At 38.9% G+C, this 18,305-nt stretch overlaps 1 protein-coding gene across 2 annotated transcripts in view; it reads left to right on the top strand.

Moving 5' to 3' along the window:
- ABCB1 (ATP binding cassette subfamily B member 1) overlaps positions 1-18,305 on the top strand; it is a 97,527-nt gene that overhangs the window by 65,591 nt on the left and 13,631 nt on the right. For both annotated transcript variants that reach the window (XM_025471479.3, XM_049093509.1), the window contains 5 exons: positions 189-266; positions 3,827-3,910; positions 10,210-10,413; positions 15,296-15,396; positions 16,664-16,804. In XM_025471479.3, the coding sequence (XP_025327264.1) occupies positions 189-266; positions 3,827-3,910; positions 10,210-10,413; positions 15,296-15,396; positions 16,664-16,804 (608 nt within the window). The remainder of the gene's footprint in view (positions 1-188; positions 267-3,826; positions 3,911-10,209; positions 10,414-15,295; positions 15,397-16,663; positions 16,805-18,305) is intronic.

Genomic DNA, 18,305 nt, shown 5'->3' with positions numbered 1-18,305 from the left:
GGGCCACCCTGGCTATGCTGCCAATGTGGTCTGTACCATAGTACATGGTTACTGGAACATAGCCAACCCTGACATCTGGCTTTCTGATTTTGTCCTCTTAGCAGGGACATCAGGTCTCCCTCCTTTTGTGTAATCAGTGGCTGGGTCTCTGACAAGTCTCCTTTCTTGTGGTATGTTCTCATTCACAGGGCTTCACATTTGGCAAAGCTGGGGAGATCCTCACTAAGCGGCTTCGATACATGGTTTTCAGATCCATGCTGAGACAGGTATGTCTGTTGAGGATTGGGCCGTGCAGAACTCCCTGCTTGTGCCCATGGTCTCACGTAGTGGGAGTGCTGTCAGGTTACTCAGATCAAGCTCCCATGTTGGTCTCCCCTCAGATATGTGACTGGACAACCCCTTAGGTCTGGGTCAGAGGTCCTTCTGGCTGTCGGCTGCTGTGGGTGGGACAGGGAATGGGATTCCCACAGAGAGTCCCCAGAGCAGATTCACCTCCAGCCTTTGTCTTGGCAATTGGAGGCAATGTAGGCGGTACCCCTCATCCCTTTCTCTCTTTCCTTCTTTCCCCTGGGAAACCCAAGACATTCATGTTTCTTCCCACCAAGAGATGCTTCCTACACCCTTTCTTTTCACAAATCAGAGTAGATCACCACTGCCCAATTTCTTTGCTGGGGTTAGACTGATACAGTAATCCAAGTCACAGTGTAACAAGCTGATACTGGCTTAATGGAATGCCTCTTAGATTTCATACCTTCAAAACCCTAGCAACAGGCTCATGTGAATGTTTTCTAGGAAAAGGGGGAGGGAGCTTCTGGGAATGTAACCCAAAGCAGCCCAGTTCAAAGGCAACGTTTCTTTAACAATCCTGGAAATTTTGTATATGACTTTATAACTCTCCATTTTAAAATCACTGGTCGCTTGCCAGTGAATAAAATGAGGCTCCAGAAGGATGCCCTGGATGTGCCAAGAGTGCCAAATGCTAGTTGAGAAGCTTCAGTTTGCTCCATTAGGATTTCTAGATGACGTTCACATTTTTCTGGCTGTCTTTGGTTCCTCAATCCTCTCCCACCTGTGCCACCATTACTTAAAAAGAAGCATATTTATGGGAATTGCTAGTCAGTGACTGACAGAGCCAGGACTGAATTGAATGAGTAACAGAGCACTATTTGATGGGGGCCCTGTCCTAGGACTCTGAGTCAAACCGTATTTGTAACTGAGATTCCATTTAGGACCGAGGCTGATCTAGGTCCAGAACCAAATTCCCCATTACCCTACCAGCCCCCAGGCCGACTCCTGGATACATTATACTTTGGAAGCTGAGGGGATGGTTTGTGTAATGACCTCTCCATAAATTATTAAGTCTGGTACATACATATGGAGGACCTTCTCTTTCAGAGCTGTAATACAAAGTTATTGTCAGGCATTCAAACATTAGTAGTCCCTGTCTTCAAGGAAGTTACATGCCAGTGGAAGAGGAACTCAAACACACAGTTTTAAAAGGCAAGGGGATACATACTAGAATAACTTATATACTTTCATTTTTCTTAAATATTTTGGGAAACCATGGTAGATATTGTTTTAATTGCAAATCACCAGTACAGATAACAGGACCACAGTTACTTTTATTACAGATATAAATTCATACTTCACACTCAAAATCTTTTTAGTATTTATGTATTTAAAAAGGTAAATGGACAAATGGCCAACAGACACATGAAAAATTGCTCAACATCACTCAGCATCAGGGAAATACAAATCAAAATCACAATGAGATACGACCTCACACCAGTCAGAATGGCTAAAATTAACAAGTCAGGAAACAACAAACATTGGCAAGGATGTGGAGAAGAGGGAAGACTCTTACACTGCTGGTGGGGATGCAAGCTGGTACAGCCACTCTGGGAAACTGTGTGGAGGTTCCTCAAAAAGCTAAAAATATAACTACCTTAGGATCCAGCAGTTTCACTACTGGGTATTTACCCAAAAGATGCAAGCATAGTGATCTGAAGGGACACCTGCACCCCAATGTTCATAGCAGCAATGTCCGCAATAGCCAAACTATGGAAAGAACCCAGATGTCCATTGACAGATGAATGAATAAAGATGTGGTATGTATATATCTCCAATGGAATACTACTCAACCATCAAAAAAATGAAATCTTGTCATTTGCAACAAGGTGGAGGGAACTAGAGGGTATTATGCTGAGTGAAATAAGTCAATCAGAGACAGCCATTTAGTATATGATCTCACTCATATGTGAAATTTAAGAAACAAAACAAGGGGTCATAGGGAAAGGAGGGAAAAAATAAAATGGGATGAAATCAGGGAGGGAGGCAAACCATAGGAGACTCTTAACTATAGGAAACAAACTGGGTTGCTGAGGGGAAGGGGGGATGTGGTAACTGGGTGATGGGCATTAAGGGGGGCATGTGATGTAATGAGCACTGGGTGTTGTACTCAACTGATGAATCCCTGAACTCTACCTCTGAAGCTAATAATATATGTTAATTAATTGAATTGAATTAAATTAAAAAATTAAAAAATTAGTAAATGGCTTTATAAAAAAATCCTATTTTATGTTAAACTTAAATTTTCATCTAGATTTCTTTTGTTGATTTTTTTAAACCCATTTCATTTATTCTGCCCTAAACTACAGTTATCTAAACTGCCTATTCAGCCTCTCTATTTGGATGTCTAGGTAGCATTTCATGCTCATTTCTAAAATTGAACTTTTGGTCTCCCTTTGCCATGGGGCTTACTTCTTACCTAGTCTTCCATCATATCTGTCGCGGCAGCTCCATTGTACCTGTTGTTCAGGCTAAGAACTTTAAGGTCATTTTTGACCCTTCTCTTACCATGTGATGTTACAATAGCCTCCTATCTGGTCTCGCTGCCCCCATTCTTATTCAAATCCATTAGTTTTACCTCCAAGAGCCAGGGTAATCCTTCTGAAATATAAGTTAAATCACACGCCTCTACCCAAAACCTGCTGGCAGCTACTCATATACCTTAGGGTAAAATCTGGAATCTTTACAGTTGCCTCTAAGGTCATAAATGATGTGGTCCCTGTCACTCTCAGACCCATCTCCTACAGCTTCCCTCTTTTCCCACTGTACAGTCTGTACACAATGGCTTACTGCATAAGGATAAGAGAGGGAAGGAGTAGGAGAGCCAAATGAGAGTGGAAATCTGTCCAAAAGAAGAGGCAACTTTTATAAATTCATACAAAGGTTGTTAAAGCCCTTAAAGCTTTCTTGAAAATGCATGGATAAAAAAAAAAAAAAGAAAAGAAAAGAAAATGCATGGATAGATCAAGTATGCCTTTGCCTCAGGGCCTTTGCACAAGCTGTTTCCTCCTTCTCTCAGATATTCTCTTCCCTCACATCTCTGCTCAAATATCACATTAGAGAGGCCTTCTCTGTGCCTTTTTTTTTTCACTTTTTCCCTCTTACTCTGCTCTATTTTTCTTCATAGCACTTATTAACACCTGGCATAATATGTATTTATTTACTTGTGGCATCCATCTCTAGAGTCTAAGCTTCATGAAAGCAGCAACTTTTTCTTTTTTGTTCACGGTTGTATAGATCCAACACTTAAAATCACATTTGGATAAAAGAAGGCAGAGAAGAAGAGAGGGAAAAAATTATCTTAACAAATGAAATTATTTATGTATTCATCTGTTCCTTTCTCGTCTATTGAGTGTCAAATCCTGAGTGCTAAATGCAGGGATAGAAGTAATCACCAACCTGACCCTGTCCTTGCCCTCAAAACTAAGGGTCTTATAAATAAAGCTTTAAGACACTAAAGTCATTTTTTGTGCCACAGGATGTCAGCTGGTTTGATGACCCTAAAAACACCACTGGAGCATTGACAACCAGGCTTGCCAATGATGCGGCTCAAGTTAAAGGGGTATGTGCCTTCGTTCTGCTGGTGTTTGTCTTAATTGGCCATTTTGGATCTCAGCATGAAATTAATTTTCTCATTACAAGTGTTCTCATCATCATTAAAATATTAGATAAATATGTCACACAACCAATCATGTGCCTTATAGCAAAAATGTTAACCATTTAAACATTATATACTGTATAGTATATGCATAATTTATAGGCTTTCTTTTGTTATTTACTAGTTAGTCATGCTTTAACAAGATACACATGGAAGGATAATTATTTAGAAAAAGAAGTATTTACCAGCAGCATATCATGTATCTTCAGTCTGTTTTGTGTTCAGTTAATCAACAGAAAACTGTAATTGCTACTGAAAAAAAGAATGCATAAAGTTTCTGTATAAATGTTTAGGAGCACTGCAGTTGAGAGAAGAGGGAAAAAATCTAAAAATAAGGTTGAGGGGGACATGGGTGGCTCAGTCGGTTAAGCATTGGACTCTTGATTTCGGCTCAGGTCATGCTGTCAGGGTCGTGGATAGAGCCCCATTTTGGGCTCTGCACTGGGCAGGCATGGAGTCTGCTTAACATTCTCTCTCTCTCTCCCTCCTCTGTCTCCCCGCCCACCCTGTTCACGTGCATGTACTCTCTGTGTGTAAAAAAAATAAAATAAAAACAGGTTGAAAGAAATAAGGGAAAAAAGAAAAAAAATGAGAAACACATTAAAAAATTAAAGCAGTGGTTAGAAGGAACAGCTTTATGATGTTATGAAGCTTAAATTTTACTACTTCATGACTCTCTTTAATTGGTATAACTAGAAACGAGGTCTTGATTTGTGGAGGAAGTGACAGTTTCTTCTTCAACTACAACTGCTGATGGCAAAAATCTACGAGATGATGTAGGATTTGAAAAAAAGCATATGATCTCTGCCATGTCCTTCCCTCCCTTGAACCTTACTAATCTTTATCTTTTAGTCTTTCTCTAAGGTAGCTCTATATTAAAGTTTCTTCTATTTAATAAATGGGGCTTCTGTAAGAATAAATTAGGTGATCAATATGAAAGCACATGGAGTTTTAAAATTATAAGTCTTAGGAATTGTTTTCATATAGATTTCTTTACTCAAAGCAAACAAATCAACAAAAATTGAGGTTTGATTGAGTCGTATGGCACCTAGCAGAGCCAAATATACATTCCTTGTAATACCTTTGAACTTCTCAAAACAGACAACAACCCTGGCCTTATATGTCTACATGGTATGTCAGATTGTCATTAAGTGCTGTGGGAAATAAGTGGTAGCAGGATGTATAGATAGGGGCTTTCTAGTTGTCAGATAAGGAAGGCCTCAAAGATATGGTGGTTACGCAAGAGGCCTGAGTGAGGGAAAGGTACTAACCCTGTAGATGTGTGGAGAGGAGTGTTCTAAACAGAAAGATCGGCAAGTGCTAAGGCCCTGAGGCAGAAGCATTTCCATAACTGTTCCCAAAACAGTAAAGAGGATAGTAGGGTGGGAGTAAAGTAAGTGAAAGGAAGAGTCATAAGAATTGAGATCAGTATTATATCTGGAAATAGACAGGAAACCATTGCAGGGTTTCAAATACAGGAGTGATGTGATCTGAAATTTTTTAAGGCTGCTGTAGGACTAGGCTGAAGGAGGCAAGGGTGGAGGCAGGGTCTCTTTTGCCATAAATCAGGGGAGAGATGATAATGTTTTAGACTGGAAGACTGGGGTGGTCATACTGAAGGTGACAAAAAGTAATCAGATCCAGGACATAGTCTGAAGATCTAGCCAACGGAATCTGTTGGTTATACACAGGGTAGAAGATAGTGGGGATTTAGAATGTCTCCACAATTTTTGACCTGCATTACTTAAGAAATGGAGTCACTTTTTAATGAAACTGGGAGCCTGTTGAAAGAACAGATTTGAGGGAGAATTGAGAGTTCTTTTTGGAGCATGGTAATTTTGAGATGCCCAGTGAGACGTCCCCGTGGAGATGTCAAGAAGGCAGAGAGATGTGTAAGTCTGGAGTTGAACACAGAAGTCTGGTCTGGAAATAGACACTTGGAGATTTTTCAGTGCAGTGGTGGCCTAGAAACTATGAGACTGAGTGAGAGAGCTAAAGAAGTGTATGTAGGTAGAGAGCATAGCAAGTCCTGGGCCCTGAGGTCAGGGCTATGAGGATGGACCCATAGAGAAAACTGAGAGGGAGTCGGAGAGGGAAGAGAGCAGTGTCCTAGACACAACATGGAAAAAGCATTTTAAGGAGGAGCAGTCTAGGATATCAAACACGCCAATGAGCTTACAAGATGACTGAACATTTTATGGCACAGAGGTGCTTATGCTGTTGACAAGAACTGTTTCCAGGGAGTGGTAGGAACAAACCTGTTGGGAGTGGAATCATGAGGAAGGAGAAAAGAGAGCTAACACAATTGGACAAATCATTAAAGGACTTTCTGCAGGACTCCTGGGTGGCTCAGCAGTTGGACAGCTGCCCAGGTGGTGATCCGGGGATTGAGCCTCACATCGGGCTCCCCGCAGGGAGCCTGCTTTTCCTTCTGTCTGTGTCTCTGCCTCTCTCTCTATGTCTCTCATGAATAAATAAACAAAATATTATAAAACTGAATAAATAAAATAATAATAATAAATTGTATTGAGAATCAGCCAGTGAGCTTGGGGTCAATCCAATATTGCTCCCTCCCTTCAGAAGCCATTCTTGGGGACCATAATCAGTGTGGACAAATTGTGTACTTAAATTTCTGAAATCCAGTTTTTCCTAGTTGAACTTTGCTGCCATAACTTTAGTAGGCCTTTCACGGAGACCTGGTCGTGTGCGCGATATGCTTGCGTCGATACACTCGGCCGATAGCCCATTTGGTGTGGAGGCCACATCCTAGAGGAAACTCAGTCCTGGGTGCCAGAACCATGAGCAGGTGTAGTGTGAGCATCATGCACAGGTAGTTTTTCTCCCCTCCTCTGAGGTCCCTCTGGGGTTGTGGTCTGCCCTTAGCCCCCTTCCTTTCCTGTATCTGTCACATGGGTGGTCAGCCCTCTCCCTCTACTGTTGCCTTTGAGGTCCTCGGCCACTCGCAGGAACTCCAGCAGTCCCTGGTTGCCTGCTGGTGTTGACCAGGTGCTTTTCACTTGCTTCTTCAAACCTGCACTCGCATGGCCCTCCTAGCACAGGCACCTGCACACCGTGTATGAGCCATCAAGTCAGAACTGTTTTCCAGAACTTCGAACAACAGCTAATAGAGAAGGACCAAGCAAGAGGAAGCAAGTAGGGCTGTGAGTGTCATCACAAATTGAAAAGCCCAATGTAGCTGTTACCACAAATCAGCAGAGACAGTGTAGTTGTATCCACTTTATACTACCAGCTGACCTGTTTATGATGGGGTGTATGTGTGAGATGTGTAAATATGTATACATACACGTATATATATATACATGTACATATATACACTCATATATACATGTATATACCCTTCCATCTGTCTATTTCATGGTGGGAAGTAGTGAAACTAATTTTTTATATCTAAAAATATCCAAAGTAAGCAGTACTGTCAAAAATCATTCCACCCAAGGCAGGGCTAACTCAAGTTTGTGTGTATATAGTTAGTGATAATATTTGTCTAGGTTTAATGGTCTTCATATTTAACTTCATTGTCAATGAAACATGTTCTCAGATGTATTTTTAAGTAAGCAACATAATTCTGCTAGAAATAAATCAGGAGAAAATATATCTCAATATTTTACCTGGGAAATGATGAGCTTTTAAGTTTTATTTTGGTATTAGGACTAGAATTCTGCAGGGAAAAAAAAGCAAATGAGAGCCGTGGAGAGATCAAAAGCCACCGTGTAGTTAAAAAATGTTTTTCCGAGGAGAAGGTGGTTGAGGAAAAGATGATGTTATAAATGTTTCTAATTTCAGAAAGAGGTTCAAGAAATAGGCTTTTTTTTTCAGTATCACAAATGTTTTAAATTAGATTTCAAGCAATATGGTTATGTTTGGAGGAGGAAATAAATAGCAGAGCAGGGAGTAACAAGGCAGAATGGGCAGAAAAATGAGTAGAAGAGGAAGTGAGATATAATTACTTGAATGTGTGGTAGGGTGGAGAGGTAATGAGGGGTCTTGGTGGATTTCAAGTGTTAGCCTATTTTTGTCTGACCCTGTTTCACGCTTGGGCTGTGATTTTTGGATTGTTATCTTCTCTCAGCTGTACTTTTTAAAAAATATTTTATTTATTTATTCGTGAAAGACACACAGAGAGAGGCAGAGACATAGGCAGAGGGAAAAGCAGGCTCCCTGCAAGGAGCCCAATGTGGGACTCGATCCCAGATCCCGGGATCAAGACCTGAGCAAAAGGCACTCAACCACTGAGCCGCCCAGGTTCCCCTCAGCTCTACTTTTTTGAAATGAAAATTACCATGCTACTATTAATCTTTGCTGTCCCATTAACTGTGATCCTCAGAACTCTAGACTCATATTCCGCATGAGGAATAGATGTGGAACCGTGAGTGTTAGTCTTTGGGATAAAGAACAGTAATGTTCTAGAGTGGTTCACCTGCTGTGAGCTTGCGGGATGTTCTGAGGCTTCTCTCAGTCAGTTGCTGTGGGAAATGAGTTCTGGGTAGGATTTGTAGATTCTGAGAACAGGCGCAATCTACATCATCCCCATGCCACAGACTTTCTGGCTTGTAACCTTTGACTTTCAGATTGAAAATGTTCAATACAAAGAGCTGGCATTGAAATCCACTTCATTCTTTGGCTTAAGTCAAATTTGGTTAAGCATCCCTCTGATAGAAATCCAATGGCTGCATCAAATAAAAAGAAATGCTCCATTTTTCATGCTGTATGGTACAAATCCTGGTATAGAATTTAATGTACAGAGGCTCCTGGTAGTTGCAATACCCTTGTCCCCTAATTACCGGCCTAGTGTTTACATCACATAGGTGTTGAATGATTGCAGAGTGTTGACACTGGAGTGATGGAGAAGGGGGAATATAAAGAATTCCATCCTAAAATTTAGGGCTGAGAGAAGTTTTGGTTATTAATCAACATATTTTCTCATTTTGAGGGTTGGGAGAAATTTGTCCAAAGTCACAGAGGAGATAGTGACCATTCTGGACTCTACTCCATCATAATCTTTACCTGAGTCTGGCTCCATGCATGCAGAGAGAACTTTGTGAGTAGAAAAAACATGGGCCGTTTCCAGATCTGGGGATCAGAGCAAGAATTTGGAATGGATTGAGGGCTTGGGTGTTTCTAAGGTAGAGAAGTACAGTGTGGAGTAGTAGACTGAATTGACTTTATAGTTTGACTTTTGGCTTTAGAACTGGAAGTCACTGCATGCTACTGAAAGTCATGCTTTGGGCCCCCTCTAGCATTCAGACTAAAGGCTCTGATGCCCGCTTAATATCCTAACTTAAATTCCATAACTTCCAGCTCTGTGTAGTTTTTCCACATCAAATGAAGGTTAAATTAAACACAATAAGCATCTCAAATAGGCCAAGATATATTTGGATATTCTTAATGACAAATATTAGGTTCAACTTATGAGTAGCTATGCATCTAATATAGGAAATTGCCAACATTTCCTGTGTCACTGTTGGACTATTTTATCTTTTATTAATTTGAATAGATTGCTTTAGTGATCATAGTTTCATTGATTAATGAAAATCTTCTTTGTATTAAAAATTAAAAGAGATCCTTCCACCTTTTCCCATGTGATAGATAAATGACCAAGACCTGACTGGATGACAGGCACATGGAGGGTTAATCAAATTAAAACAGCCCACCAAGCAAGCCTAAAAAACCCCTAAACTTAGAAACTCTGGTGACAACCCTTTCGGGTCCCCTCCCTTTTCCAGAGCTTTGTGCCATCACCTTGTTTTACTGCCTTAAAAAAAAAAAAAGAAGAATAGAGGTGTGACTAGGTGGCTCATTTGGTTAAGCATTTGACTCTTGATCTCAGCTCAGGTCTTGTTCTCAGGGTTGTGAGTTCAAGCCCTGCATTGAGCTCCACACTGGGCATGGATTTAAAAAAAATTGAAGAGATACAAATATGTAATTTAGATTTGAATTATTGATCTTCTACTTTCAGTATTTACTCTGAAGGTATTTACTTTCAAGATTTACTCTGAAATCTTTATTTTAGAAACCAAATAAACTTATTAGTAAACCTTTTATTTTTATTTTGTAACTGAGAAGATAATTAATAGAATTTCATGAAGCTGAATTGTCATCATCCTGAAGAAAATCTAGGCATAGATTTTTAAAGAGAATATGAAAGCATTTCTGTAATTTGTTCTTTTTTTTTTTTCTTGTAGGCTATAGGTTCCAGGCTTGCTGTCATTACCCAGAATATAGCAAATCTTGGGACAGGCATTATTATATCCTTAATCTATGGTTGGCAATTAACACTTTTACTCTTAGCAATTGTACCCATCATTGCAATAGCAGGAGTTGTTGAAATGAAAATGTTGTCTGGACAAGCACTGAAAGATAAGAAAGAGCTAGAAGGAGCTGGGAAGGTGAGTCAACCAAATATCACTGCTGATCTAATAGAGCAAAATATTCTAATCAGTGTTGTTCTGTTACTCACTACTACTTACTATGCTTGGAGAACGGTGTTATAACTATTCCTCAAAGCAGTCTCACCTGACACTTGTTCAGCAGATTGGAAATGGAAGAAAAGGAGCAAAACAAATACTGAGGCTACAGGCCAATGACTAATTTTATTAGGCTTTTCTAGTTTCAAACCATTGTCTTTACACTCTTCCTCTACATCCTCTACCCCCCATCCCCGCAAGCAGGCTGAAATCCATTCCTTTACTGAGGAGGGTTGCCCTATTTAATTACATATGATGTTATGATTAAGGGGATTAAAATATGGAAAAGTCCTAAAGGTATTTATTCTATAGGGGTTAAATTATTAGCACTCTTTCCTTTTTTATCATGCCTCCTGCTAGCATCTTAATTCTATTTAACTTTATCCTACTACTGCTATTGCCACTGCTACCACTACTTTTTTTTTTCTTTCTTCTCCTTCTCTTCTTGCATACTTGTCTATTTGTTGTTGTAGTTGTTGTTTTTTAAACAAATGCTTGTATGGCATTTACTGTGTTTCCTGGGTAAAGCTTTACTTCCTCATTGTAGCCTTGAAGGTAGGCTCTGTCATTAACTCTTTTTTCAGCTGAAGATGGGTAATGACCCCCGTGCTTTAGACTGATAAGCCTCAGAGTGGAGATCCAAAGCTGTGCCTCTGTGAAGACCCAGGGAAGTCTGCTAATGGCCAAACAAATCTGATATCACATAATTTTTGTCAATACAGAAATGGAAATTGTCAGAGTATGAGTGACCCCCAAAACTGGGTAGGGATACATTTATTAGTGGACCCTTCAAGGTTCCCAAGAGTCAGGGCACAGACCTAGGAAGCCCCTGTCAGGGAACCTGTTCTGTGACCAGTCACTTCATTTAATATTGTACTGTCTTGTTTTTTTCTTTTCCCACCTCTGCTGTTGGCTTTTCATATGAGAAGACAGAAAAATATAGGACAACATGTATAAAAAGAAAACGTAGTATCATCATTTCCTGAGGTGTTCAAAATGTACCAGAAAGGAGCCTTAGGTCATTTATTGGAAGAAAGTGATCAAGTTATAAGATATAGTTATAAGGTAATTCATTGCACACCATAGGTTATCACCTTTGAAGTGGTGCATCAGATTTAAGACTCTTGGAGTTGTATCACATGGGGCAAAGGAAAGGGTGCCGATGCACGTGGTTATGTGTGAATGTGGCAGGCTCACTGAGCAAATGTTGTAGGTGAGATAAATGCTCTGATTCAGTGGTGGTTCATGAGACAGGCTAATGCAGGTAGGGAAAGTGGAGGTTGCAGCATCATCCAGTCCATGTAATTTTGAAAATCAACTCCCAAAGCTCATCATTCCCAGGTTACCATTTATTGAGTATTTATTATATGCCAGCATCACAGAGGAGCTCTGTATGCATTTTCTCATTTGATATTCTTTTTTTTTTTTTTTCATTTGATATTCTTAATAACTCTTTTGGATTATGCCTGTTAGATGACAAAACCTGAGGTTCAGAGAAGTCAGGTAACCTGCCCAAATCACACAGCAATAATCTAACTGATCTCCCTACTTCCACTCCTTCCTTTCTTGTCCACCTGCTTTCTATATTCCTCTCACAGAAGCCACACTGATGTCTTACAAACACAAATAAGATCATGCTAACCAATTACCAACTTAAAACCCTCCAGTGGCTTCTGATCACACTTGGAATAAGATCAACTTTTTACCCTGGTTTATAAGATTCTTCATGACCCAGCCTCCCTAACAACTGTGAACTCATCTTTCTCTACTTTCTCCCATGCCTACCCCTCTCTGGCTTCATGGGCTTCCTTTTTCAGTTCCTGGAACATTCCATGCTGGCTCCCTCTGATTTTTCATGGCTGGTTCCTTTACATTATTCAGGTCTCAGCATTAATATTTCTTCAGAGAGGCTTTTCTTAAAACTTGAAATAATTTGTGACACTTCTCAGCACTTGAGGTTTCTTTACTATTTCTTTCTTTATTGATTCATGGTCTGTCTTCCCTACTAAGACATAAGCTTCATGGGGATAGGACTATGTCTGTGGATTTGCCTTTAAAGGAACAGAGCAGGCCCAGGATCCCAGAGCAGGATTGTGTGCTGTCAGCCTGCTCATGGCCCCTACCTTGCTTGTGCTCCATAGATTTCTGTCACATTATTATTGACTAATGAACATCTTAATAAAATAGATGATTTTTCCCTTTCAGAAAAAAGCCATAAGCAAACATCAGTTTATTTGGGGATAAAAAGAGAGGCACCAGGAGGGATTTTTTTTCTTTCTAGAAAAAAATATATGTTGCTTTCTTCAAAATTATTTAATTCATGATGGCTACTGAAGGAAACTCAATGCTATTTACTCTTTCCACATTAGAAATTCTCTTTCCTTGGAGTTTCTAGGTGACTCAGTCTGTTGAGCATCTGAGTCTTGGTTTGGGCTCAGGGGGTGATCTCATGGGTTCATATGATCTATGGCTCATGAGATGGAGCCACAAGTCGGGCTCTGTGCTGGGCAGGGAGTCAGATTGAGATTCTCTCTCTCCCTCTCCTTCTGCCCCTCCTCCTGCTCTCTCTCTCCCTGAAATAAGTAATAAATCTTATTTAAAGAAGTTCTATCTGCTCATAGTGGTTACTGAGTCTCTATTTAAAACTCTTGGAGAACATGAAGCTTTGAGAATACAGAGTACTAATTAAGCCTTTTCCTAATTGCTTCATTGTGAAGCAAGATAAAGATGATTGTGAAGTGATTACTGTATTGTTTTACTCACTACGTGAGGTCTGTGACTCATAAATTCACTTGTAGTGGGCTGTTGACACTCTCTATGAAGTGACCACATTTATAGACCAGTCAGAAACAAAACACACTTCTCTTAGAAAATGGTGCACAGAAAATCTTTCCTAGAAACCACATTGAAATTTACAGTAAAATCTGTTTTTAGCAGACATTGTTATAATTTGTTGAATTTCCTTACTAAAGCAAAAAAACCTTTCTGTTGGGAGCATTATCATTGAAAATATTTCTAACACGGGTCTGAACCAGGATTGTGTGGGGGTTTGATTGGAGGTGAATTTGTTCCTCTAACTTTATGTTTTCTGTACTTTTAGGATTTTCTAAAATGAATGTATATTATTTTCATAGTGTGTACAGATTTTTATGAAATATTTTAACATGAATTGAATCTGGATGTTTTTCTATCTTTGTCAGTAGTTTAGAGTAAATATAGTGTGATATTCTTGGCCTAATTGGGTCGGAGTGTAATATTTTTAACTTTACTTTTTAAATAAGTTTTTGTTTTTAAGTATATAATATTGTTTTTCTTTTTTTTTTCTTTTTCTTCTAATAGCTCTTTGCGTTACTCTTTAAAACTGACTTATGTTGTATCAAATATTTGCTTTTCCCTTTGATGTTAGGTAATTTGTATAGGATTTAGTAAGGAATAAGTGAGGTTTCATGTTTATGATTTTTTAAGTCGTAAATCATTTAGCTCAGATTTTGATCTCAGTGTTATGAGATAGAGCCCCATGTCATGCTCCACAATGGGTGTAGAGTCTGCTTGAGATTCTCTCTTTCCCTCTACCCCTCTTTCTGCTCTTAAAAAAACAAATCAGCTCTGACCAGTGTACAGGCCAGAGAAAGGAAGAAAATCTTTGTAGAAGTATGATTTCTCTTAGTTATTGATTTATAATTTATAATTTAGTCACATGGCTGATACAGGCTGACATCTCATTTTGTACACTGGAGTTTTTCATGTTTTCCAGAATCTTTTACCCAGAATCCAAAAGGATGTATTTGTACTAATCACAAAGACTTGTTGGAAATTGCATTCAGTTAAAAAATAACTGAGTGACAAAAACTTTCTGGAAAATACATTGATAATATGTGCCAGGTTCCTTAAAGAGTAGTTTATTCCCTTTGACCTAGTAATTTCACTTTTAAGAACTTCTCTTAAGAAAATAATTTACTTTTTTTTTTTTTTTTTTTTTTTTTTTTTTTTTTTTTTTTTTTTTTTTAAGAAAATAATTTACTTTTGACAAAGGTTTATGTGTAAGGATGTCTATCATAGTATTATTATTTTTAATAGGAAGAGAATGGAAAACCTTGTTCAACAATAAAGGAGTGCTTTACTGGCTAAGATATGTGGCCTGTAAATAGCTCATTATTTAATGTATATTTAATGACCTTGGAAAATGCTCTTGATATTTGTCAAGGTAAAAAATACTGATGTAAAAGCCAAATAGAGACTTTGGTCCCAATTTTCTTATGTACGTATATGCTTAGAAAAAAAAAACAATTTGTAAGCTAATATATAAAATATATCTATATGTAGTTTTCTATTAGTTTTTTTTATCTTCTCAGTAAATCCCAAATATTCCTTAGTTGTCAAGAATGATAATTATAGAGAGAAAAACATAAACATCACATTTAAAATACATATAAAATAACTATAAACCTAAAATGCCATAGAAAAAAGATCACTGCGATGTAGATGTAAAATACTGAGCTCTCAGGTGAATTTTAGCCCTGTTTAAAAAAAAAAAAAGGCCCTGTAAAGCTATGCGGCTTTAGCTAACTATCCTGTCTTTTTAAGATTTAGCTTCTCTCTCTATAAAGAGGAAATTGAATTAGCCAATCTTCCTTCCAGATCTAAAATTTGATTTAATAAATTAGTCTCCTTATTCATGGTGAAGAAGCTCATAGGTCATAATAAATGAGTAATATATAATAATAAAATTAACTTTATTAATCTCTTTATGGACTTCATACTAATTACCACTATTCACTTTGTGCCTGGGGGCTCTTTGTTACAGATTGCTACAGAAGCCATCGAAAACTTCCGAACTGTTGTTTCTTTGACTCGGGAGCAGAAGTTTGAATACATGTATGCACAGAGTTTGCAAGTACCATACAGGTAATAACCACTGAAGAGTAGGAGGGGATTATGAGGAGGCTTATCCATCACCAGATTCGTTGTCAGAAAGGTTACTTTGGCCAGAAGATGGGGAACAAGCAGAGAAGCTATTAGAAGGGAACCAACCATGAAGCACTTGTAATTATCCAGGAGAGAAATCACAAGACCCTGACCTCTCCAAGGTAGAACCTGTAAGAGCAGTAACTGATGGGAAGCAGAGGGGAGAGGTTAGATAGAGAATGACTCTCTAATGCCAAGCTTGGGTAATGACCCTATTACTTGCTCTCAGTGGGGATGAGTTCTCTATGGAATATGAAATCAGATGTATCTGTGGGACCTGGGTGAGGAGGTGGTACTTCTTGAGGATGACTTTCCTTCCTCTCTTGAGGTTTTCTAGTGGAGAACTTTTGTATTTCCTTTAATGAACTTATCCGTGAGGGTTCTAAAAGTAAGCCCAACCTCTTTTTTTTTTTTTTTTTTAAGCCCAACCTCTTTGAATCTCAGTTTTTTATATGGTAAAAGGAGACCGCTGGATTTAATTGATGGATTTACAAACTTTTTTTAAAAATAATAGTAGAGCCTTTTTTTCTGAAGATGTCTTCATTTGAAATACAATATATGAAACAGATAGAAACAGAGTTGACATGGTTGGAGCAGAGGTGGGAGGCCCAGTGCCTACTCACCAGCCTGATCCCTCTACATCACCCAGTTAATGTGGCTCAGAAAACCCACCAATGTTACGCCTTATGAAGCCTTCTCTAAATCCCCCAGAGAGTTCAGGGCTTCCTCCTTTCTTTTCCTAACATGGTATTCATAGTGTTCCTTCATTGCATAATTATAGTCAACTTGACTGCTGGGTCCCCAAGGGCAAGAACACGACTGATTCTTCTGCATCATGCACCATGGTCCTTGCAGCTTGTAGATGTTGGGTAAATGTGTGTTGAATGAATGTTTACTCAAGAGTGCATATATTTTGTATGCCCAAAAGTGGGGAGAAAGGGAAGGCACTTGTATTTATATTAACCCCTAACAGGCTCTTCATGTTTTCCTCAGCTTATTTTAAGTTGCCCTAACACTTGGAGGTGTGGCTAATCCTCCATTAGGCAGTGTCCTAAATTTTCACAAGTAGAAAAATGAAGACCAAACTTATGTTTTTGGAAACTGAACTCATTATTGCCCACCATGCCCCACTGCTGATCTAGCACAGGTTATGTTTTAAGAACTGAGAAATCAAAGTCAAGTAAGTTTCGTAATGTCTTCTTTTCAGAAACTCTTTGAGGAAAGCACACATCTTCGGGGTCTCATTTTCTATCACCCAGGCAATGATGTATTTTTCCTATGCTGGCTGTTTCCGGTTTGGTGCCTACTTGGTGGCAAATGAGTTCATGAACTTTCAGGATGTTCTTTTGTGAGTATTGGGTACATCATAAATATTGGATGTTCTCTTGTAAATGTTGGCAATCGAACTCTAGAAATAAAACTGAGGTAAACATCTTCATGCCTGGATAGAAAACCTTACTGTAAGGTTCATGATTCTGGTTATTCCAAAGGTGGAATTTTTCCTGAGTCTCTGTGTAGTATCACTGAAGTAACCCCATTTCTTCTGGGGAATCAATGACTGGCCTCCTCCCCAGTGCTGACTCATACATTTGACCTTTCTGAATCTTTGGCTCAGTGATGGTAGTGATTCAGTAAGGGGTTTCCAGGAGGTTTTGGCATTTGGGAAGAAACCTAACCCTGCACCAACTGCCTGGTTCATTTTATTTTTATTTTACTTTTATTTTTCAAAGATTTTATTTATTTATTCATGAGAGACACAGAGAGAAAGAGAGGCAGAGACACAGGCAGAGGGAGAAGCAGACTCCATGCAGGGAGCACAACGTGGGACTCAGTCCCGGGTCTCCAGGGTCACGCCCTGGGCTGAAGGCGACGCTAAACCGCTGAGCCACCCGGGCTGCCCGCCTGGCTCCTTTTAAAGAAGTCTCTGAAAAGGGCAGCTAAAGGGCAGGTGTGCGACACTGAGTTTTGCAAGCCTTGGGAGATTCTAGGATAAATTTGTTTTCCTTGATACACAAAAAGAGCGATTAGAAGGTAAGAGCTGAAGAAATTCAGAAATGATAAAGGAAAAGCTAGATTAGGAGGATTTCTGCTCCATTGCTATGAACGCAAAAAATTATACTTCAGTCAGGGAAAGACAGACTTGAACTTAATTTTACTTCTGAAGTACTTAAATAAGCAGTTGGGTAGTGAAAAGTATGTATAATCTTTCTGAGCATCTAGATTTGGTGGTGAGTGAGAGTCTTCCCTTTGATAGCATACCATGATTAGTGATAGTAAAGTTTTACATTTAAATCAGAATCATTTAAGCCTGGTTAATATAAGGTGTTAGTATAATATTTTTGTTCTATCTAGACATTCCCTTGTGTATGCATTATAGTTTGCTCAGGATGACCTCAACAGAGGATTTAAAATTTCCACTTAATATCTCTGACAAATGATACACAGGAGCTATTTTTGACTTGAGCCAAAAGATCAAAACCAGGCATCACTGGCATTGGGGTTTTGATTAGATAATTATTTGATATATTGCTTTACTTCAAGATAAGGCATTGAATTGATTAAAATTGCTGACATGTGGGCATTTAGACTGGAAAAATCAATCTTCCACATAAAGAAAAGGAGATACCTTTCTGAAAGTAGTCCATTTTTAAAAGATCTCACAGGAACGAATGATGGCAAGCCTGAGATGAACCATTTGTATGATTTATTTAGAGTCCAAAGGAGAGGATGTGATGGACTCATAGTATTCTTCTGGGAAGGTTCCCAAATATTATCCTATTCCAGGCCCACTGTTTAACAAGGCATGTTGAAATAGCCAACTTATGGAAACAGCTCAAATGTCCATTGAC

Source organism: Canis lupus, chromosome 14, assembly GCF_003254725.2.
Source record: "Canis lupus dingo isolate Sandy chromosome 14, ASM325472v2, whole genome shotgun sequence".
NCBI classification, from domain to species: domain Eukaryota; kingdom Metazoa; phylum Chordata; class Mammalia; order Carnivora; family Canidae; genus Canis; species Canis lupus.
Note: the sequence above shows the minus strand (reverse complement) of the source record. Positions and strands in the feature narration are given on the sequence as shown.